This window comes from Rhodnius prolixus, unplaced genomic scaffold, assembly GCF_049639745.1.
Source record: "Rhodnius prolixus isolate KJV_2025 unplaced genomic scaffold, Rpr scaffold_3, whole genome shotgun sequence".
In the NCBI taxonomy this organism is placed as follows: Eukaryota; Metazoa; Arthropoda; class Insecta; order Hemiptera; family Reduviidae; genus Rhodnius; species Rhodnius prolixus.
The window spans coordinates 15,015,010-15,039,122 of record NW_027411603.1 but is presented as its reverse complement, the minus strand read 5'-3'; the positions used below and the strand labels follow the sequence as shown (position 1 = coordinate 15,039,122).

General features: G+C 33.2%; 1 protein-coding gene across 13 annotated transcripts in view; it reads left to right on the top strand.

The window, feature by feature from the left end:
• LOC141453690 (uncharacterized) overlaps window positions 1-24,113 on the top strand; it is a 493,018-nt gene that overhangs the window by 350,366 nt on the left and 118,539 nt on the right. For 8 of the 13 annotated variants that reach the window (XM_074127187.1, XM_074127182.1, XM_074127180.1 and 5 more), the window contains one exon: window positions 8,775-8,854. In XM_074127187.1, coding sequence (XP_073983288.1) covers window positions 8,775-8,854 — 80 coding nt within the window. The other 5 variants (XM_074127188.1, XM_074127189.1, XM_074127191.1 and 2 more) reach the window with 5 other exon arrangements.

Here is a 24,113-nt window from a genome sequence, read left to right as displayed (position 1 = left end):
CACTCCCCATTTCAAACCTAATGGTTAAATCAACACATTATTACAAATGTCAACGGTTAAATTTATTTATAATTCTGGGGTTTATATAACATTTTAGGAAGTGAAAAAGTACAGCCAAAATCTATCAATTGTATCCCTTGGTTAGTATTTAAGTGGTCAAGGAACAAGGAACTTATTAATTTCTCAGACAAAAATATAGTATATATCCGACTATTAAAACTGGAGATAATAGCCTACTTTATATTGCGTTGGAAAAAAAAAACTTAATTGAGATGTAATACACGTTAAATTTTGCAAACATTTGTTTTTACGCAGATTAAGTGAATTGAGTAAATTTCTGAAAATATTATTTTTAATTTTCTGGATTATTTTTTAAATGGACCTTTGTTATAAATGGATTTTTGAATAAAAACTCATTATTCTGACCTTCTTTTGTTTATTTTATTTTTGCGTTAATCTTTATCGTTGGAAGTTTTTGCTTTTTTTTAGCCGTTTCCATCTTTTATTAAAAGAAAAATGCTGATCGAACATGTTTTGTATATTTTCTCAATAGATTTCATTCTTTGGTAAACAATATTTCTTCTTTTCATTTGATTCGTTTGTAATTTAATTTAATTTCACAAGAGAGCCATAAAAATGTTAATTTTAAAATCAAAAAAAGAAACGTCCAACAATAAAGTCTAATAAAAAAACTAAAATAAACAAAATTATTCCTTTGCATGCAATCGAATAAAACATTACTGCAAGACAATCACTACATGTTCTATCTCCAATATGTCCAACAGAACAAACACGATGTTGATAAGAAGTGAAAGGGCAAGAGACCTCGGAACTGAAGAAAGAAGTTGCTATTTTGCCGACGTGCAGTTTAGAAATAAGTTGGAATCTCTCTTCCACAAACATTTCACGAGAAAGCCCCACGCTCAAATCAAACTACATGGAGACAATGAACAAAACACTACGCAACAAGCTCGCTCCCGTTGGATAATTACCATCTAGGGATTGAATTTCGTACGTATGGAATTACAAACTACCAACTTTACAGGTCTTTATCTATCTTTTGTTACAATTCTGGTTAACCTATTATCAGCTTTGTTACGTCAGACCAATAGCAGGCCGCAAGGAACTCTCTTTGTTTAAAAGAATATTTTCCTTCCAATAGAGATTGTAAAAAATCTTGAATGAAAATGTATTTGAAACAGGTATCACACAAAAAGCTGAAAAAGATTATTTAAAATACTTAAAACTCAAATTAAACGAAAATTGCTTGCGTTGGCAAATGGAAGAGTCCAAAGGATTTACGCAAGAACCATCTGTACCAGAAGTACGCTAAACAATGACTCTACAAAGCAAACCATCTGTCTATCTACTATAGTACGATACATTAAAGATATTAATTTATTTAATAATGTATTATTGTATAGATATTAATACTCTTATCTATTATTATCCATTATTCTATCTATTACTACTGAGCTGTGACTCCAATTTCTTAGCCTTTTTATATTTGTTCTCAACTTGTTTTATTTGAAATTTATTGAATAATTTTCTCTGTTATGTTTAAATCTTTATTTCACTCTAGTTATTATTCATTTTAAAGAATATCCACTTAATAGTAACATAAATTACATCCGTTTTATATCAACCTCACTTCTGGCTGTTCGAAAAACAATCTACATCCGTGTAGAAGGGAGTCAACGAGATGGAGACCATAACCCACAGAGTACTAGTGAGTAACCTAAATTCTACTTTTGCATTCCTTTTGATTTATTATTATTATTAGTAAATTTTTGAAGTTTTATTACGCATTGAAACACCTATTACCAGTAGATGTAATTTTTATTATTTATTTATGTCTGTACCGTATCACATGCACCTATTTTATTTCAGCTTAATTTTAAAATGCACTACTTTTTATTAAATGGAACATAACATCATTAAGAAATTTGTGAATGTTACTAAAGATGTGGCAGGATAGGACAGAACATTCTTCAGGATGAGCAATCAGACCATTCACATTAGACTTGTTGCTAAACCTCTTCGCAGTTGGGCAACTGCTTGGTATGTACATTTGATCCGACTGGATGAACCCAGATTCCTAAAGCAAACCTTCGAAGCTCGTCTACAAGAATGATGCCCAAGAAGTCGCCGCAGAACAACGTGGTTGTACAACATTAAAGGTAAAGGAAATATATGTTGGCCTTGTTTTCTGCACGCAATGTTGCCATAAATCAGTCTGTGTGGAGAATGATTTGGCGCCTTCTTTCGCTTGACGGTAAATAGTATTCGATTAAATAATAAAAATGTAATGTAATTAATTAAGAAATATATCTTGTAATTATTCAAAGCAACACTGCTTTGCCACCGAATCAAACTCAGATCCGGTTTATTATATTTTCTAGTAAACAGTTGCTGTGGCCGAAAATGATCAAAAACGGCCCCACAAATTTTCATTGATCTCTAAGCGTCTAAATAAATATGTTTCAATTATCAACGCTTCAAGTCAAATTCTCGATCGATTCCCGCTAGATACTAGATCTCGTTCTCTGATCTCTATATTCCCTCACATCGTACTTCATCCTTTGACAAATCTTTCTTAATTCGCGCTAGCTCTTTCTGGAACTCCTTATCTTCCGTCCACTATGCTCTTACCCTTTCCATCTTTAAATCCCTTCTGATCAATTATCTCCTTTCCACTCATCTTCTTTCGAAATGAATTCATTTATTTCCTTAATTTTTATTCGTATTTTAGTAAATATAAATATCTAAAATACAGGCCGCACCAATAGGGCCTCCAGTTGTACATGTATTTATTCCAAGAGGATAATAGTCCCAGGGTGATAAATTTATTTTCTTTCTATCTTTCTTTTTTTTAAATAGATTTTTGGAAAGAATTTGGAGATAATAGCTTCAATAATATAATGAAAATTGTATTGGTTCAATGGTGACGCGCTTTATGAATTGTATTAGAATTAGTTAAGAATTTCTTTTTATTTTATTTGAAGTGCGTCAACAACTGAGGTCATTGGCGCCCTTAACTTTTTTCTGTGCACCGCCGGCCTTCGGATAGTGTTCTCTTGTTACATGCAGCACTGTCCATCACCGGGGGCTGTAAGAAGCTCCAAGGAAGAGAAAATCTAACGACCAGAAGCTGGATTCTATCCCGGAATCCAGTATTCACTAACCACTCAGCTAATCCCTTCCCTATTTCTCATAATTAAAATTCAAATAACATCACAGGAGAAACTCGTTAAAATTTGTGCTAGAACTTGATATTTTTAATTGCTAAAGGCACTTCAACTGAATTGAGGAAACAGAAATGAAATGAAAATTAAATGGTGTAAACTTGCCAGTTTAATATAAGTGCTCTCTTAATTAAATTCATTATGTTCTTCTCTTTCTGTTTCTTGGAGAAGTTAGGCAGCTAGAATTATCAGTTAAGTAAGGTAGAATTCGGAAGAATCTCTTTTGAAATTGACTTGAGCCACAATGATCTGTCAATTAAGGTGATCATCCAGTAATAAAATCAGTTGTAATCTAAGAATAATCTGTTTTTAACTAATCAAAATTCATTGATCCATTAATCATTCGGGTCAATTTATTACATATCACAGATATATTTTATTAAGTATCACATTTCACTTGTCTGGAACATCTCCTTTATAAAATAATGATTAATGAGAATAGCTTCCTAAAAGTAACAAAACCTTCTTTTTCTTAGTATCAGCTGAGTATGGCAGTCCAGCAATATTGATGAGCACTGGCGAAACTATCTTTGAGGCGAAATACTTCTTACCAGCTCCTCTGGATTTTCATATCGGTTTTACTTTGAACTCAGTCTTACTCCAGCAGCCTTTTCAGCGATTGTAATAATTGTAATGGTGAAAAAGACGAGCTTCAGAGATTCTGAGGATACGAAGAGGGTAAGCAAACTGAGAATTCCGGATTATAAGTTCAGATGAGTTAAGTTTTCTCTTTCTCTAAATAAAGGGCTCCTAAATCTCTCTCTTTCGACGGACGAAAAACACTAAGATTCTTAGGTAATGAAACGTTGTAAGAAGGTTGCGTTACTTTTAGAATGCCATCTTTATTGGTGATTATTGTATTATAAATGATCATATATTATGTTAAATAAAAAAGAAAAACCTCTTGTCTAAAATGAAGCATTGTATTTGTGTGCGCTCTGAATACTTGAAACTAATTTCCCTTAGGTGACCCTCTACTGAGAATGTGTACCTTTTCCAAACTAGTACACAATGTGATCCCACTAGTACAACAATCATTTGAGCAGAAGTTTACATATTATAAATAATAAACTTTTTCCTCGCTTCATGGTTCAGTAGATGTAATAACAAATCCAGTTTGAAGCTCAGAAGAATGTTGTTCGTATTTAAATAATTCACAGTTTCAATTATTTCGATTGAGTGAAAACGTTGCCTCTAAAGTTGTCGTTTAATATTTATCTATATTTATACTATTGTTATTTTGTGCGGAACCTTCATGATATAAAATTTGTATTGCATTCAGGTCATATTTTGCATTTCTTGCATTTTTCTCTCTTGATAAAAGTAGAACTTATACCAGATAAATGTGCATCACTTGTCCACGCATGGTTGAAGTGAAAGTAATTCATATAATAAAGGCTCTTTTCACTCAGATGGGAATCCAGTTCTATATTTAAAGAATCCAAAACTGGAGTTGGACGTTATCTGTCTCAAAAATACCTAAGTTTAAAATGTGGCGGTTGGACTGATTATTTTACTTCGTTCATATTTACATATTAACCAACTAACATATTTAATTAAAATCCAGCAATCTTGAAATGCTTCTTGACGCGTCTGCAAGTAGTTATAACCCAGTTCTAAATTTAAAAAAGCCAATACCCTAAAGGTAAGGATTGTTTTATACCTTCAACCGTGAGAATAATCGTATTTATTTCAATTCTATAAGATCATGTTCATACAAAAGAAACACATTTTAGAAAAAATTAAATTTGCCAATTCTCATACAGTTATAAGAGAAACATTGATGAACTTGCAACAGCTTTCACTTAATTTTTGGAACCTCCCAATAAATGAAACAAATTTGGACAACACTGTCCATCCCCGGACAGTGAACCGTAAGAAGCTCCTAGGAAGAGAAAATCTAAGGGTCAGCAGCTGGATCCGAACCCGGGACCTCCGCGTGGGAGTCCTTTTGTTATTATTAATAGCAATAATACATTTAGAATAAATCGACAAAGTCAACCCTAATATTTACCGTTCAGAGTTTTTGTTTAGTTTTCCACGAATTTTTCCAAAACTAGCCTATCTTTTCTATACCAAAGATCTACCCATTTCCATTGTTAAGTGTAACGTTTTAGGAGGTTCGTTACTTTTATTTTTATTCAGGCAAAGCTACCCTTTTTACATGTCTTAAACATAACCGTTTAATCAAATGTTAGCAATTTTACTAGAGGAACAAACATTTTTTTGCTTATTCCAAGTTTATTGGAATTGATCGAATTTATAAATCCTACTAATTCGAACTATATTCGAGTAAATTTAATTGAATTTTAGGTAAATAATTAAGTATGCTTTTAAAAATGTATCAAACATTAAATTCAATTTATACCTCTCTATTTTGAGTTATTAATTTTGTTTTTGGGCAATTTTCTAAATTGAGAAAACGGCTTCTACGATTTTCTATTAGCTTTTCCCACCCATTGCACTAACATCGGTCTATACTTTTACCTATTTTTATTTATACATGATTTATGAAGCCACGGATCTTACAAATGATAGCAGGATTATGAATACAAAAAATAATGTAATAAAAAATAACTAGTGCATTTTCTTTGAGCAAGAGTTCAAAAATCAGAATTATAAGCTCGCCAAACATGGGCTTCCGAGTCAAAAAAACAAAACTACTTACAAAAATAAAATTAACCAAATAATGGAACTCTTCTTTCTCAAGGAGAACAATAAATGGAATTCAAAAATTTAGTGGATTAAAATATTTACTTTTTTTCATTCTTCTCCGTTTATTATTGATATGTTTATTTTATTAATGTATTATTTACATTAATGCAAATATTATTATTTATATGTAAAGAAGGATCTTAATTGGAGCATAATAATGAAAACAAAAACAAATTACCTATGTGTGTTCTCTGTCAAAGGCGGATAACAATCGATTTGCTTCCTACACTTAACGAATAACTCTATTTCTGTTTAACCAATTGCCTTGTTGTTGAGAATATTGGCAATTCTTACAACTCGGCTCAAATTTGTTAGTCCACCATCTGTTATTATATTTTTTTTCATGCTTGTTCCTACACGTTTCCAGAGAGGTGATAGAAATCCAGTAGACTTAGTCCAACTAAGTCCAATAAGACAGTTGTACAAGAGTAAAAATAATAACATTAATATAAATAACAAAAAGCTGAGAAGGGATTAGCTGAATTTTTAGATCCCTAGATTTCCATGCCCTTTAAATGATTCTTCCTAAGAGTTTCTTACAGTTCATTGAACGGAAACGGACGTGGTTGTTTTTTAAAAAAGCCGTCCGCATAACCCATGCATAATATGCTTCAATGACCGGGCCGAATGATGTGGACGCGCCTAAATTAAATATGTATAATAAATAAATAAACAGATTTGTATGATTTTATTGAAAAACGTGCCAAATGGTTGGAATTGGTTTTAGAGAGAATCGTAATCAATTGAAGAAATGTTTTTTTTTTTTAAAAAAAAAAACACGTCTGTTTTTGGTCAATGAGCTGTAAGAAACTTAGGAAGAATCATTTAAAGGGCATGAAAATCCAGGGATCTAGGCTTTAATAGGTATAATTTCAGTTGATGAATTTTGAAGGGAACCTGGGTGTTAAAAAGGGATGATATTGAGCCTGATAATAAATTTAGAGCCTCTTGTGGTTGTTTCTGTTATTCCTTTCTTCTCTCTCACACTCACACAAAACTCAATTAGGAAAATTTAATTCTATAGAAGTACTTAACACTAATAGCAGAAGAGGAAGTGAAACCTCTTCAACTCTAAAAACAAAAATGGCAATAACATTATGGAGTTAGAAATTGTAGAAGGGCAGCCCATCAGTAATTTTCTTACAATGTTGCTTTCCACCAGATGCTGGGGTTAGTAGTAGTGGAACACCACAATGTTCCCTGCCCACAATGTTCCAAACCACAATGATTTATGACCATCTCACCAGAGTCTCTTCAGCTGTCAAATACTCTGACCTAATTTTTCATCTAGATTTTTTTTCCCCCACATCATCACTGGCTATCAGAAAGTTGACTGTTTCACTTTATTGAAAGCTAGTTATATATATGTAGTTATTTAGTAAATATGCATCCTTTCTGGTTTCACAGTTGTGGTAATACTTGGAAGAAAAGCCCAGGTTAAACCAAATCCCTTGGTTCCACCCACCATAACATCAGCCCACAGTAATCAAGGTCATCATTATCAGCCCCTTGACTGGCTTCCAATGACCGATCTTTCCTTACTGCAGCCATCCCCTGATTGCAAAACAGTTAGGGCGTAATCATCATTAGGATGAAACTAGGTAATTCAATGAGCACCATCCAGATGAGGGTATTGTTTTACTCTTGATAATAACAGACAGTGTACACCCACCGAACCACAAATAAAATTAATTTTATGGGTTTTACTCCTTTGGCTCTACACTTACTTATTCTTCAATTTTATCCATAATTATTAACAACTGCAGGGTTTTTAAGCTCTCGTAGGAAATACTCTGCTATCTATTTAAATAATAAGCCCTCACTTTAAATATTGCCAATTTATTGGTTATAAAAAAAAAATTATATTTTAACTAGTATTCATTTAGAGCTAATATTTAATAATAATAATACACTTTATTGATATTAATTTACAAATTTTACAATGCGGGGATAAAAAACAAAAACTATACGGCTTTGTAATCCGTCAGCCGGGCTTATATTTTATATATAATTACAAGTTTGTGCGGTTATTTGTAGATGAGGTTGATGTCCTTGAGTAAAATCACGAAAATGAGATTTGAGTAGCTATTAATTTATGGAAAGGAGCGGTATATTGTGATTTGATTAGGAAGGCTGAAGGGCTGAATAGAATAAAACAAAGTAAACCGACGTAAGGGTTTAATGGCTAATATATTAGTAATAACTTAGGAACGAGCGTAAATTACAATAAATAACTAGTAAACTAATAAATATAAACTATTTTTACAAGAATTGGGTAAACTGAAGGACCAGTAGAGTATCATCGTGAAGAGAGTGTAAAAATGAATCCTCAGAGAGAGGATACATTGCCTGTATATGATTGATGTTTCTTTTCTATTCTTGATCTTAAATAGGCTGAATCCTAAAAGCTACTAATTATATTGCAACGCAAACATTGCACAAGCCTACTTTCCAGGAACAGAGTAAGTGGTTAACAGCACAAAATCGTGAACTGGGCGCCAGTTCTATTTGAAATATTGAAATAATAAGTAATTATGGTTCTGACTAAGATACCTCAGGATCATGGTAGCTGCGTGGCTATCCGTAAAGAATTCATAGAGTTTAAACAATCCTCAAAACTGCCATTATACTGTTCGGTTCTAACATTTGTGTAATTATTATGAGTGTGAAAACCAAAATCAAAGTTATTTTTAATAATTCTGTTGTCTTTGGATTAATTAAACAATATTTAAAATACTACTGTTCCTCTAGTGTTGTTTATTGTCTATAAAAGAAATTTTAGAATGCTAATTAAGATTTTTCTCAACTTTGCAGACACGTGGGAATGCTGGCTACCTGTTATTGCAGTGCTGACTACACTGGATCCAGATGTGAAGTGCCCATCATACGTAACGGTAACTAGAAGTAGAGTAGCTTATTATTTAGGTGTAAGGCGACCTCTTTGGATATACTTATAGTATATCTCATAGGTATAATCATATCCGGTCGGACAGTTGTGTAAGGGTTGATCATCAAAAACCGCACGACAAAGCGAAACTTTGTCAAACACACAACTGTGGACTTTTCTTTGAATTTGACTAGACTTTGATTTTTCTTCTTATTTTCTATAAAAGATAGTTCTCAAAATTTCTATAAAATATAGGGTATATCCATCCTTTATAACTGTTATTTTTTTACAACGTATTTATAGAAATGGGGCGGAAGTTGTGGCTATGAAGCGTGGTTTGTAATTATTTAAAAAATCTTGAACAATTTAATGCATCTGCTTAAGGTAACCTTTTATCACAAAATAAAATTTAAAAAAAATACCAAACAGAGGTAAAACTAACCCTAGTAAATGATTTAAAATTAAAAAAATTTAACACTTGGAAAAGTAGACGTGTATTAAAAACATATTCAAAACTTTGTTTAGCTAGTTTTGTTTTAAATAGTTCTGGGTTAGTGCAGTTACAGAAAAAGTTTTGTTGAGAAACAATATACTTGTGAATGAAATTTTAGTAACAAAGTTAACGTATTGACTAACAGAATTGAACAGAATTGACCGAAACGGTTCATATCTAAATGTATCTAAGAGAAGAAAATAACGAATAGAGACTGGTTTGGCTTTTGTTTTTACAAGATATATTTTTTTATATATGTACGAGACAAATCTATGGTTAAATAGGGGGTAAAGTAAACACCTACGGGAAGGACAGATTACGGTAGTTAGAAGCCTAAAATCTAGTTTGTGGATTTTGTAGTTTAAAAACGACTCACTGTCTCTGTTATGTCATTTTTACACATTGCCGAACATTCGCACTTTACGGAATAATGTTTGAAACTCCAGCGTTCAACATCGAAATCATGCTATTGGTTTATTTTACAGTAAATGATAGTTCAGTGTCTTAGTTTAATTAGTGTTAAGCTTATTTTGCTCTTACTTTATATTAACTTAAGCTATCGGTATTCACAATCTCATTAATCATCATCCTCTCCTCACACCAGTTCTTTCACTGAATGTGAAACAAACGAAACTGAAGGAAACGAAATAATTAGCTAATTAAGCTTGTTGCCTTGTGAAGATTTATAAGCTAATGGTGTCAAATGTTTTTTTCTAATCTTTTCTTATTTCCTTTTTCAAAACAAAACGCAAGTCTAATTATGAAAAATTAATTAACACAGATTCATTTGATTGTACTAAAAATAAGTTTATGTCCCTTGTGTATACCGGCTGTGAACATCACGTTTGTTGCGCGTGTGATTGTGAAGTGTCAGAAGGGTAGGTAGACAGCTTAGCCAGAAAGTTGTAGAACTAAGGAGCGAAGGGACATGTCTTATTACGCGGCCTTTAGTAAGGGTAGTAAGTCACTTTAAGGGATATGGAAGGTTGTGTAGGGATACAGTAACTAGGATATGACAGGCATGTACGTTGCTGAATCCGTGATTCTCCATCGCAAATAACTTTATTTTATTGGCAAAAAAAAGAAAAAGAAAAAGGATTGGCATCGGCTGAAAGTCAGGATTTTATGAGACAAGCGTGTAAAGAAAGGTAAACACCGTTGGAATCTAAAAACCATCCCTAACACTTCTTATACACTAGCGTAACCATAAATTTATTATGTTACTCAACTAGGATTTATGACGTCTTTCCAATTATCTGCTCACAGCTGGGTTTTTTTTCTTTTTTGCGTCACTTAAGAATGTGTTCGTGTGTAACTCTAAAGTATAATGTTTGCGGACCATCAGCGATGGAGTGAAAAGCTAGCGAGCACGGTGCATGAATGAGATATGTACCCCTTCTCCTTTCTCCCTGCCGCCGTCGGCTACATGATATATACTTGCTCTCACTCCTGCAACATACATCATTGCTATTTGTCAATTTACCACTTTACTTCTTTAAATATCAGCATTTTTTTAGATAAAAAGTTTGAATCCTGATAAAGATGTCAACTTACATGTCATATTACCGCCATTCCCTAATTATTATTGTTGACTTCTAAACGCTGATTTTATAGAATTGCCCCAGTACACCTCCAGACTAAGCCATATAGTGGAAACTTTACTAAGTATAATTTTAATTCAAATATTATATTCGGATGACGCTACCTCTTTTGATTACTCCAGCTGACCTAACATCTTTATAGACCTCCATCTTTTTCTCTCTCTTTTACCGGACAGTGTCCTTTCTTTCCCAAAGAAGCCACTCAGAGGAAGTTATTCTACAGCAGTTATTCCATATCCACTAAGTTTATATCCTTTCCAAAAGATAACCACCCTTCGCTAATGGGTGACTCTTAGTGGGAATATCAAAATTTTGAGCTTCGCACATACAAACACACTCTCACACAAACTGATCTTTTGCCAAAAAATAAAACATATTTTTCCATCTGGAAATCTCATGAAATCTGTTTCTGTTGCGAGTCGTAATTTCCATATTTTATTCAAATCTCCTTTCTCGAATATTACGGAAAACAGTATAATGAACTTTCGATCCACCTGCCATTGAAATAAAATTTTTAAGTGAGAGTAAAATGTAATTAAAAAAATCACAGGTATTATTACTCCCTATCTATGAGTTGTTGCAAAAAAATTACAGTTATAAAGGAGGGTTTGCCCTTTATTTCAAAGGAAATTTGAGAATTTTATCTTTTATAGAAAAATAGAAAAAAATTGTCAAAGTTGGGTGTTTTTCAGCGTTACGCTTTTTCGTGCAGTTTTTGACGATCAACCCTTATACAACTGTCCTACCGGACAGTTTTAATTATTTGCCAACTCCTTCACGTTTACAATAATAGAAATGTGGCAAAGAAAAGTTTTCACAAGTATGTAAAAAAAAAATAGAAGATTTGAGCTGTAAAACCGAAATCTCTTCTTTTTTTTTTAGCAACAGATGATCGTTAATCAAATATTCAAATCTTGGTAGGGATTCTACTGGTGCATATTCATGATCCAGAAGGGCGTCGCTTTCGCTTCAATAAAAATAAACTGACTGCACGCCGGACGGTATACTGGAGATGGATTCATGAATATACTCTCTCAAATCATCATATTTATTAAATAGACTTACCGCACAAATTTATTGCTCCCTTTAAAAACAAATATATAACTTTGACACTTAGCTCTTTGTCATTTCCGTTGATAAAGTATTTCATTTCAGATTTAAATTTTTGATGTAGTTGTTGTTGGTAGCAACAAGAAGCGTCCTCTAATTCACATTATTGAATATTTAATAATAATATTTTGTGAGGTAAAATGCATCATCACGAGTAGTGCGGGAGTGTTTCCCAAATCTAGGAAATTCTATTTAACAGTGGTTATTTAGGTGGGGTGAAGGGCTCTCTACTTAGGTGCCTTTTCAGTATATTTTGAGCTCTAACACTTGTTTTTTTATTTGTGAGTATGAAATATCATTCAAATTACGAGTTGGAGGAATACCAATCAACTACACTGTAAAGAACGGTTATCTATGGTTTTATTTAATTTTCTAGGATGAAACTTAAGGATTTTATTTGAACATGGGCATAATTTAGTTGAAACTTATTTTCAGAGATGACGTGTGAGGTTCCATAGAAGCTAAAATGTCTTGCTTTCTTTAACAATTTCCTTTATTATAAGTAGACATGTGAAAAACAACTTTTTTTTAAAAAATTGAGGAAATTTAATTCATAAATTAGCATAAGTTGCTTCATTTTTTTTTTTTAATATTTACAAATAGATTATAATTTATTTTGTAAATATTAATTATATTCAAGGATAGATGTCTTTTGGTTGTTGAGGTTTTTAATGTATATTGTAATTAATCCACCACTTTAAAAGTCTGAAATTAAAGGGCGTTTGTAAAATTTTAATTTTGTTTTTCATTGGAATATTATAAAACGAATATGATTTATTTATTTAACTAAAAGGAAAAATTAAAATTGGACGATGTACCACATCAAAGAGATTTTTAAATATTGAAGCTGCAATAATTTTTTTTTTTTTTTGTCTCTTGAGTCCAATATCGTTTCAGGTGTATTCCAGAGAATAAAAGTAACGTTCCCATACAATATTACTCTGGTCTCTGTTTAATTATTTTTTTATTAAAAGTACTATGTAGCTGTACTGTTAAATTGTGTAACAACGTTATTTTATTGAAACGTTGATGGCAGAGCCCCCGATTTATTATCGAATTAAATAAAAAGAATGCCCACTTTTATTTCCTTGTCTGATTAATGGAAGTCATTTTGAGGTAGAATTAATTCTTCATCCATTACCAAGAGAGATACTATTGGGGAAAGTGGATTAGTAATCCTAGTCGAACAATACTAACACAGATAGCCCCAATGATCACAGCACACTTAGGATTTGTAGAAGTAATTGAGGTCTTGTAACGATTCGTGGAATACTGAACCCTTAAACCAACTCAATTTCACAAAATCACTCACAATTCGTATGCCACGGACACAGTGAAAAGCTACGTTATGTGCCAATAGGGCTTTGAATAGCATAATAGTTCGTCCCTTTCTATTTCTACAATAGTTGCAAGTTTCTATATCTAGTTTTCACTAATAATAATTCAATAATTATTTCAAATAATAATAATCTCGTGAAGGTTCTATTGGTTTCGATTGAGGTCCTAGAATATTGAAAGAGATAACTAGTTCATTAAGCAGATTTACATTCTTTTCTACTGTCATTTCATTATTGGCTTTAGTACATATTTCAGAGTGCATTTCTGTAATGTAGGACTCTAAATACACTAAAAATTATGTCTACAATCCAAATTTTGATAGTTTTTTAAAGTGACGCCTCATTCAATTAAGAGAATGTCCAGTTGATTATGTTGAATGTGGAAAATCAATATGTGACATCATTGAGATACGATAGGTGCTACAAAAAATAGTGAATGCCGCACAAAGAAAATTATGCCTAGTTTTAGGTCATTAGTCTGAGCACGATTTGATGTTGGGGCCTGGAAGATCATTTACCAAGAATGAAATTATTCCAAGTTAGAGAGAGAGAGAGAATCGAATCCATTACCGTTTAGCAACATAATAGCAAAAGCGATCATATTTCCAAAGTATCGGCTGCAGGAGCTCCTAACAGACGTAAATAACAGTTAAATGAATTCAACTTGCCGAAGACCCCTTGTAGATAAGATGTAGGAGACAAAAAAGAAGTGATCAGATCAACTGTATTTGCACATTTAGTACTTCATATTTGTATATATTACTTATGGAAAGATTACGACAATAAAAGATGAGGAATAAAATTGAGCTGATGAATTTCAGAATAAAGGAACCAGTGGACGAACTCACCGAAAACGCCTTGAATTAATTGTTCACACGAATGAATTTACTATATAGTACAAATAACTAATTTACGTACAGAAGGTGATTTTTTATTTATCCTTTTAATGAAATTTACACCTGTACCTACAGGGTACAATAGGTAAATGTGATAAGTTTATATGAATAGCGTGTCAGACGTGAATGACGGTCATCCAGTGATGGCCGCCATTAGTCACCCAGTTGGCCACGGGGCCAACGGCGCCTCAGCCGACTTCCAGGATTGGAGGGTAGCGTAATTGAAGATAAGTTTGCAGCTAAAGGGTTGTGATGATGTGAGAGTTTTTGGTGAAAATTTTTATATCGAATTTTGGCAAGTTCGGAGATGAGTGGAATTTGGAGATCTGTATGAATTGTGTGGTTGCTAACATAGAATTGTTGGGGTAGTGAAACCCCACCACTCATCCACTCTAGCCAGAGAGAGAGAGAGAGACAGCCCCCTTGGCACACAGAGAGGGGAGGCTCGGGAATATATATAAAAACGAGAGAAAAGTCAAAGGGAGGATTCGGAATTCTGTTCAAAGTGTTACACTTGAGTTGTACACATCGTTTAGCCACGTCAGTCAGTCTGTTCTGTTCTTGTAGTGTAAAGTATAGAGCCCTTGGCAGTCAGTCATATAAATATATAAAATCTTATACCGATATTAAAAGTGTTATTTATCCATCAACGTCTACAACCAACATCTCCTCAAAAACCATTACAGAATGGAGCGTCTACTATGCGGCGGAGTATTTTAGATTGGAGAGTTTGCAGTCTATTGATGTTGGAATTTTTAGCTGTTCCGTAAAGTCCGAGTCCGTAAGTCCATATTGGTGTGAGAAGAGCTGTATAGAGTCGTCGTTTGTTCTGTAGTGAGAGTTTTGAGCGTTTGTCGAGTAGTCTGGCTAGAAGTTTGTATCGTTTGTTTAGTTCGGTACGTTTAAGTCTCGTATGGGGGTTCCAGGTCTAGGTACATTCCAAGGTACCGCACATGGTCGGCTGGTGGGATAGGTGTATGATGTAAGAAGACAGGTGGTGGAGTTTCACGTTTGAGTGTGAAGACTATGTATTTAGACTTAGTTGGGTTAATTTTTATACGCCAGTTTTCTAACCAAGGTTCTATTGAGTGAAGGTGGGACTGTAGTGAGCGTACTGCGAGGATAGAGTCAGAGTGTGTGGAGAGAATGGCAGTGTCGTCAGCGAAGGTGTAAATAGAGGTATTAATGTGATTTAAGGAGGTATTAAGGGGATTTACGTGCAGAAAAATTACAATTAAAGTTAGAAAAGAGGTTGAGATAACTCAAAAGGCAATGCCTTCTTCAAATAATTCCTGAAGAATTATATCTGGGCAACCCATTGGGGCTGATCTCTGACGAAGGCTGTAAGTTGACTTGCTATGTACGGACGTTGCTATTAAATCCAAAACCATAGATCGTTGTAGGTTTACGAGCGTTTATGGATTGTTCGATATTAGATTAGGTTTTCAGCTCCAACGCAAAGGTTTTTGACAAGTAGGCTGTTGCTATTTTTAGACCGACTCTTGTTTTGTGGTCAATCCTTAAGATTACTTTGTAAACTAATTTGTATGTAATCTGTAGGCTTTCCGGTAAGATGGTAGCTTACTTTTCTTATCTCTTGGCCAGTATCCTGCAGCAATAATTTTATTCTAAATATTCAACAGAGCTGTAAACTTGAGCGGTTTGCTATCTTAAATATGTATGAGGTTACTGGTAACTGGTAAACATACACAATTCTTGTAGAAAATGGCTTCGCCCGACAATATTATTGATCCAACGTGCCCACATTTTAGAAACATGCTTTACACACTTAAATCTAGTATGCGCTTACTAGATACAAACACAGACAAGCGCAAACACACAGATCACTTGGTTAAAACTACTTTTCCAAGGGAAACTTCAAAACGGTTTTTCCGCTAAAAAATAAAATGGAAAATCTACATGATCGCTAATGCCTCCCCCATCATATTGCTCTAAAAAAAGAAAGTAGAAACAGTTTCTAGTGCCTTACATCAGTATAATTATTTTAATTATTGTTTAAAAAGTTAAACATGTATGTAATAGGTTTTGGTGGTGGACTTCCTATGTAGGGAACTTATTTCGCTAATTACATGTTTCACTTTAATTATGAGGAAGTGAGTAATTTTATCTGCTGGTGAGTTATGGTAGCAAACAGTTCGATATTATGCATGTAAAATTAAAGAAAACTTTGAAACCTACTTAAAATCGTGTATCGTACAGTAAAGTACTGAAATGCTTAACTTCATTTTCTTTTAGATACTCTTTCCTGAAGGGCAAGGGATAATAGCTGAATAACGTTTACATTTTTGTTCCCGTAAATTTGATTGGTTATAGTTTTAATAGTATCCATGTGGGAACTGAGTAAAGCAGCTGAAAGAAAATCGTTGTGTTTAGATCAGAAAGCTAAGATACCCGAGTTCAGTGGTACCATCCTTCGCAAACAATAAGTTTGAATTTCCTGTTATTTCGTTTTTGAGGAATTTTCCTCTCACATGCATTCCAATATAAGAGTGTCCCAACGAGGAAAACCCCCCGCTACGAAGACTTCCCCGGATACCAACCTGCAGACCCAAGCCATGAACAAATGTATGTCTCAGTCTATCTTTTCACATACTAAAGTCTAAATTTCAGCTAGAGGAAATTAAAAAAAAAAAAAAATATTAAGTTGTAATGAACTTAAGCTGGAGAGGGCGTTGGTCTAGTGGTCAAAAGCGTGGCTTTGTGACTGGGAGATCCCCAGTTCGAATCCAGCGAGAAGCATCCAAGGATGGCCCATGAAGGCCGAAACCTAAAGCAAAAATAAAAAAATAAAGTCGCCAGAAAAATGTTAATGTCAGGGTGTTTGACCTCAGCGGAAAACTTGGGCCCATTTCCTCTTAGGCCCTATACCCCTTAAAAAAAAAGAAGAAAAAAAAACAACAAATTTTTCCCTAAAGATACAATGATCTGGACGTCGGTATCCTTTATCTCCCAATCCCCTAAGCATTTTTAAATATGTCTCCTCCGAGCACACTAAACTTTTAGACGGTATAATAGGACTCTGGCCTTAGTAGAGATACGCCTCTTCCCGCTCATTGCAGTGTTCACTCTCAGCACTCACCGCCTTCCCCTCCGTTTTGATAAGTGGCTGGCCACCCAAGTGTGTACTTGGAGTACTTACCAAAATTGCTGAAATTGCGACGAGAGAAGATACACCGAGTCTCCCAGCCTTTTTAAACCTTTTAGCCCTCTACCCCTTCACAATTTGCTGCTCTACGAATTATTTTTACTTTTTCATACGGCCTTAATGTCTCATAAAATAAATTTACTTCATACATTTAAACTGAATTAGTTATATAATTTAAGGTGCATCAACATATAGGTCAGTGGCGAGTACTTCGGACTGCGGACTGTGAGTGGAAGAGAAGGAAAGGGCTGTTTCAAATAGTTTTATTCATCAAATATTGCGCAATTTAGGCTAATATTTTATTAAACCATAAATTGGACCATATATGTATAATGCAAATCTAACTTTAAATGGTTTTAATCTAGCGGATCAGTGGAATTAAATTAGGCTTGAATTAATTTTAAAAGATAATACCTAACTTTTTTTTATTACTACCACAACAATTTAGATTTCAAAACAAAATCAGAAATTGTGATGTATCTGAAAACATGAAGTTATGTACACACAGACTTCATCCCCCAGTGCTCACGCTTTGGTTCTGCTTATTACATTTCCAGTTACCAAGGTAATTGTATTTTCTTGTTAATACAACCGTCAGAAATTTCAATTAAATTGATTACACACACTTCTACATGATTTAATTCCGAATGTTCCTGATAGGCACTAAAGAATCCAAGAAAAATATACCAGAAAAATTTTAATTAGCGAAAATATATAAATATATAAACTCCACTTTTCATTTGTTAGACAAAATAATGATCAGACAAGACGATTTTCATCTAGTAACATAAAAGTTTTCTGGTAAAAATTTTAGTAATAAATCTTTACTACACACAAGAATAACACAATTCAAGAATGTATCCAGCTCTTTAATTTCTACAAATGCATACTATGTGGTGCTCGTGCAGTTAAAGATATATATATATATATTTATATACATAAATGCAAATTCTTTCCTCAAATTGAAAATTTACACTCGAGTAAAAAGATATGACAACAGAATTTGATAAAAGAAAGAAATGATTATTAATTTACTTTGTTGTATATTAATGTAATTAACACCTAGTTCCTCTTTAATTTACTTTCTTAATGCAAAACGGCAAAAGTACTATTTCCTATTTTATTCTGAATTTAATATATGCACTTAGCATCTTATTAATTCTATTCTATACCTTATGCATTTTTTTAATAAAAATTAAAAACTAATTTTTAAAAAACTACCTATCATACTTTTTTGGGGGTTTCCTGAAATTCCTTATTTAAATTAATATTCCAGACAAATGTGTTCAGTAAAAGCGATAAATTTATACAAATTGTACAACATCAATTAACTAAATTTTGTTAGGAAATATTCAAAAACTAATTCATTCAGTAAATTGCCGGTCAAGATTTTATGATCTTTTAATCCACTCAAAAAAATACCTGTTTGTTTGTTGAAATTGAATAGTATTTAGAGTCAGCTTTTGAAAAAGAATATAGGCGAATTTTCATGCTTTTGGAAGCATGTTATTCTTTGAGTTAGAGCAAATTTTTGTGGTGCTGCAGGCAATGCATACATTTGAGAGGGAAATTAAAATTGATCTTTTAGGAAACATATTTCTTTTAATAATAATTTATTGTACCTCAAATGATTGCATTATTACATCGATTTTTTTTCAGTTTGTTAAATAATCCATTGGTAAACTATTAATTCAAATCACTTTTATTAATGTAAACAACAAATAAAAACACCCTACACATCAACTTGGTAAATTAACGATGCAACAAACTAATAAGCTAAAACAGAAGGTTAAATTAAATATTAAAGCCGAAGAGTACCGACAATAGCCGACTACATTCGGGTAGTTGCAGTTGAAACAGATCGTGGAAGGTAACAGCCCGCTAAGGCAGCATGGGTTCTGACCCATGTAAGATCTTTGTGTGTGTGAGGTAATTCCTAGAAAAACGGTCACTAACACAAAGATCTTACATGGGTCAGAACCCATCCAGCCTTAGCCGCCTGTTACCTTCCAATAACTGCTTCAACTCTGTACATCTACCCGAACGTATTCGGCTATTATCGGTATTCTTCGGTTCTGTTGATTTTATTTTATTTAACCTGCTTTAGTTTACTAGTATAGGGGCGAAGGAGATGTAATATGTGCATTCAAAATTTGTCTTAAAAAGACACATTTCACTAGTTCCACTCGTATTTAGATTACTCAGTTACTTAGATAACTCTCAATTAAATATTTATTAATATTTTATCATAATATTATTCCAATTACTTTTTTAACAGTGATTAGAAGATAAATAATTCCAACCCAGATAATGCTTTCAACATTTTACTTATTACGCTAAAAGAAAAACTGCTGATTATACTTTAATTTATTTGCACGTAAGTTTTTTAGTATTTTCTTCTCTATAGTATGTTTTCAAATATCAAGAGAGCTACAACGAGGATAATTAGATTAACTTATTATTGGACTTTTAAGTGACTGACTTGAGAGAATAAGAGAAAAATTAGAGTGTACTAAATAAATTTTTATTAAGGCTTAATACAAATTACTTTTATTTTCTCTCACTATCTAAGCAAAGTGTTGCAATCATACCAAATTTTCATTACCGGTAATATCCGTTTTGAACCCCTAAAAAGTGTTTTATGGTCTGCGTGTCTATGGTTTGAACAAAATATCTAAAAAAAACTATTTTTTGTAGGAAGCTGAAACTTAATACTTAAATTGGGATTTACCAGGGTATCTGACTGCAACCAAGCGATTAAAATCCGTTCTCTGGCGTAATAACACTTAACACTTAAAATAGCTTCAGAATAGCTCTAACGAATTACATTAAATACGTGCTCACACCTACTCATGGTACAGTTTATACTATGGTAATTAGGTTAAAACATGTTAAGGGCAATCCAGGGAGAGAAGGATGGGTAGGCTTTCCTAAAAGACCATTGGAATATAAAGTAAGGTTTTGTCCCAGATATACTCGTATATATATATTTTTTTTTTTTTGACAAATTTTTCAGAACAATTCCATAAAAGGGACTCTTTGTTGAAGAGGTGGCTATTCTTTCCTCTAAAGTAACATTATAGTACAATATCCAACTCGGAGTGTTTATATTATAAAGCGTAGTTTGATGACTTGATTAAATTCTGAGTTAGCAGAAGATTGTATAAGTGCAAGAAATAACATATCATTCAGTGGATTTTAATATAACAGTTCAAGATATCCCACGCCTTACCTCTCTATCCCTAGCCATTTATGGATATTTTACGGTCTCATTCGCGACACTATCCACCTTTCTCTTTTTCGACTTGTCAATCTTTCTTTTCCCTTCTGACAATGAACAGCACTTTTCAGAGAATGGCAGTTTTTCTATCGATTAACCTGCCCATTACAGTCTCGTCAACTGGATATACTTGCCAGTTGCTCGTAGTATCCTCTACTGTTCGTTTTCCTTAACTACTCGTATGTACCTTTCTTAAAATCTTTCTTTCAATGATGAGTAGCTTTAGCGATATGCTTCAGCTCTATACAACAGCATTTTGTACAAAAGGCTCGTAAATACTTTTTTTCTCAGTTTGACTGGTATATCCTGAAGCGCCAAGTTGCGTTTTGATTTAATTTTGGTCACTTATTCAAAGCTATGGAAAGTGGAGTTATAACTAATTACAGGAATTAGTTATATTTGGTCATTTTTTCTTCTTTTTTTTAAGCAGTTATTGAGAATCATACCTTTCATTCTATTGATTGCATCTAACTTTAAAAAATATTCTTTAATTTTTGACTAAACATAATAAATTTTTGAACTTCTTTTAAAAATTGTAATTTGAAAACATTTTCTTTAGAATATAGAATGTAAAAGATTACGTACGTAAAAATTCATTCTATATCTTGCTTATACAGGCGTAGCTGGAGAAGATAGTTTATACTGTATATCCGCGGATGGTATAATAAACAGAATTTAAGAGCTGTTGTTCATCCTTACATCGGATATCTGGCTTATATAAACTTCCATAATTTGTAAAGCTTCGTAAACACAATTTATTCACCACTTGTACCTTATCTATTATACTATTCAAGATATCAGCCAGTTACTATTCATTTGAAAATCGTACAGTTGATGCTTTTTTCTCACATACTATTGTTCGTTTTACTACTGATTCTTGTATTAGTTATCGAAAAAGCTTTGATATGATTTGAAGAAAAAAGAAAGAAAGTTTTTTAACAAAATTTCTGTAATGAAAGACTATTTCCTTTCGCTTCATTATCAAACGAAAATTTTTCCTCAAATGTGGAGTTTTTATTGGCCATCTTGTGTCTTAGTCTTTGTTATGGCTCGAACCTCTTAAATTTTGTTTGTTTGTTTTGTAAAGTAATAATTTAATTTTCCAAATCCTCTAGCACTCTCCAGCTTTCTCTATAATTAACTCTCCAGGAAAAGTGGTACAGCAGAAATAAGTAAATTTGGAGGAAATGTATTAGTGCCAGTATGATACAAAGTTGAGTATTAGCGCTAAATAAATTTACAAGCAAAACTTCATTGATGAACATTTTATAAAGTATAAATTTTAGAGTTCGTATATAACCACTCAGGCATGAAATGGACGTGGCAGAGTGTACAGCGTGTGGGACCAGAGACGGTGTCAGTCGGTGGGAAATATAGCTGCCGAGTTTTTCAACAGTGAGTGCCTCTCTTTTGCTCTGCACTGCCTCGTCCGGAGGCCGTTCTACGTGAGACCTAGACCAGCGTGCAACCTAACCGCGTGTAACGCTATACCTCACCTAAATACATACATTCAAATAAATACGTATACACTTCCACGGCAGTATTCTATGCTATAACTGGCTAGCTGGGGATTCCGTAGTAACCGACGCTCACATTTGCCGAGTGTACTGTCTCCTATATTCTCACATATCACGCCCTACTGCCCATCTCGTACAAATTGTATGTAGAGAGTGATGAAAACAAATTTGTTTCACCTTACTGGTTCGTGTGAAAATATACATCGGCTAAAACCAACAATTGCGTTTTAAATACCAGTTGTAGCGTAATACCTGTTTGTGCATGTACATGTTAATTTGTGTGGTAGAAATATTTCCTCCACATCCTCCATGTTGCGTTCTGCTCAACGTTACATCTGGAAATCTAAGCTTTAGTATAAAGCTTTGTATGAAGTATGATGATAAAGATAATTTGCTGACTTTAGACGATTTTGCTTGTGCATAAACAAAAGTTTATTATTGGTTTTTTCTTGTTAAGAATGTAAATAATCTTCTTGCAACTTCTTTAGGAAGTCGCTGGTCTTGAGGAAATAGTTTTTTTGTTGACATCGTGGTTTTTTTTTGTTACTGCGCATGAAACCAGTTACTTAATGTTGGAAAAATAACAGCACTGAACCTACACCTTATTTGTCCTTCTTTTTGAGTAAGCTAGCTATTAAAATTTCGCTAAACTAATGGACGAATGGATGGAAAACTCGCTGTAAGAATGGATAGATAAATGGATGTAAAATGCCTATAAGGAAGATTTCACTAAACTAAGTTTTCTCTCTTATAAAGTGATTGTGAATTCCAACGGTAAAATAACCATTGCTTTAGGGCTGGAAAAACTAGAACTATAAAAAAAAAAGTGAAAGAATCTAATAATAAATGGTAGCGTGCAAATCCCAACTTCTCAACTCTAGGCTATAGTTAACATCTTCAATTTTGCCTATTTCCTCTGAAGGGTTTCTGCAAAAAGAAAATAGTGGACTTAAAATGGCATCTAGGCTTCAGTATCTGAATCACCTTGTTTTTTGTTTTGTTTTTGGCGATGAACCTGTTGGTTATTGTGCCTGGCAAGAATCACCTTGTTGATCAAGATATTATATTTGAACGAACATCAAAGTTGTGCGGATTTGCATAAAATCTTTGGGTTAATAATATTTAAAAAACTTGAAAATAAGATCGCTGTTACTTAAACAGTAAAAAATATTGATTACTTTTTTATTTATATTTTTTTAAAGGCGCCAGCAGCCTTTTTTTTAGTGCATTTGCTGCCTCCGGCCAGTGTTTAGCCATCAGTGAGCTGTTAGAAAGAGAACATCTACTGGACGGCAGCAGGAGTCAACCTTGGATTTCCTTGCGGGAATCCAGTGCGCTAAACATTGAGCCAATCTCTTCCCTACTAGTTTTAATTCTTACTAGAAACAATGGAATTTGAAAAGAGTCAATACAAGTACCGGTGATATGAATTATTCTGACAGTAATAACTTAATTTCTATTTCAATAAGAAGTTGTACTTCTTTAATTTCTGAATTATGATAATTAGAGGAAATTCATCTGAATTTGGCTATGCGAATTTAATTTCTTAATTTCCGCACTTCGACTTAAAACTTTTAAAGAAATTCATTAGATTGTGACAGATCTCCAAAATTTTAAAAAATACTCTTCAGTATTTCTGAAAGCTAAGCGTTAAACAATTAGTTGCTAATAAGATAAATTGAAAATAGATATAAATATTGAATGAAATCAAATCTAAGAAACCTGCACAGTATCCAATACATGACTCCAGCCCAATAATGAAATAGAGTTGCTGCATGCAAACCGCTGCCAGCAGGTCAGTGGTATTCTTTGCTATCGTCTACGTCAGGTTCCATCCTAAAATCCTTTCTTGCATTTGTTTGCGTT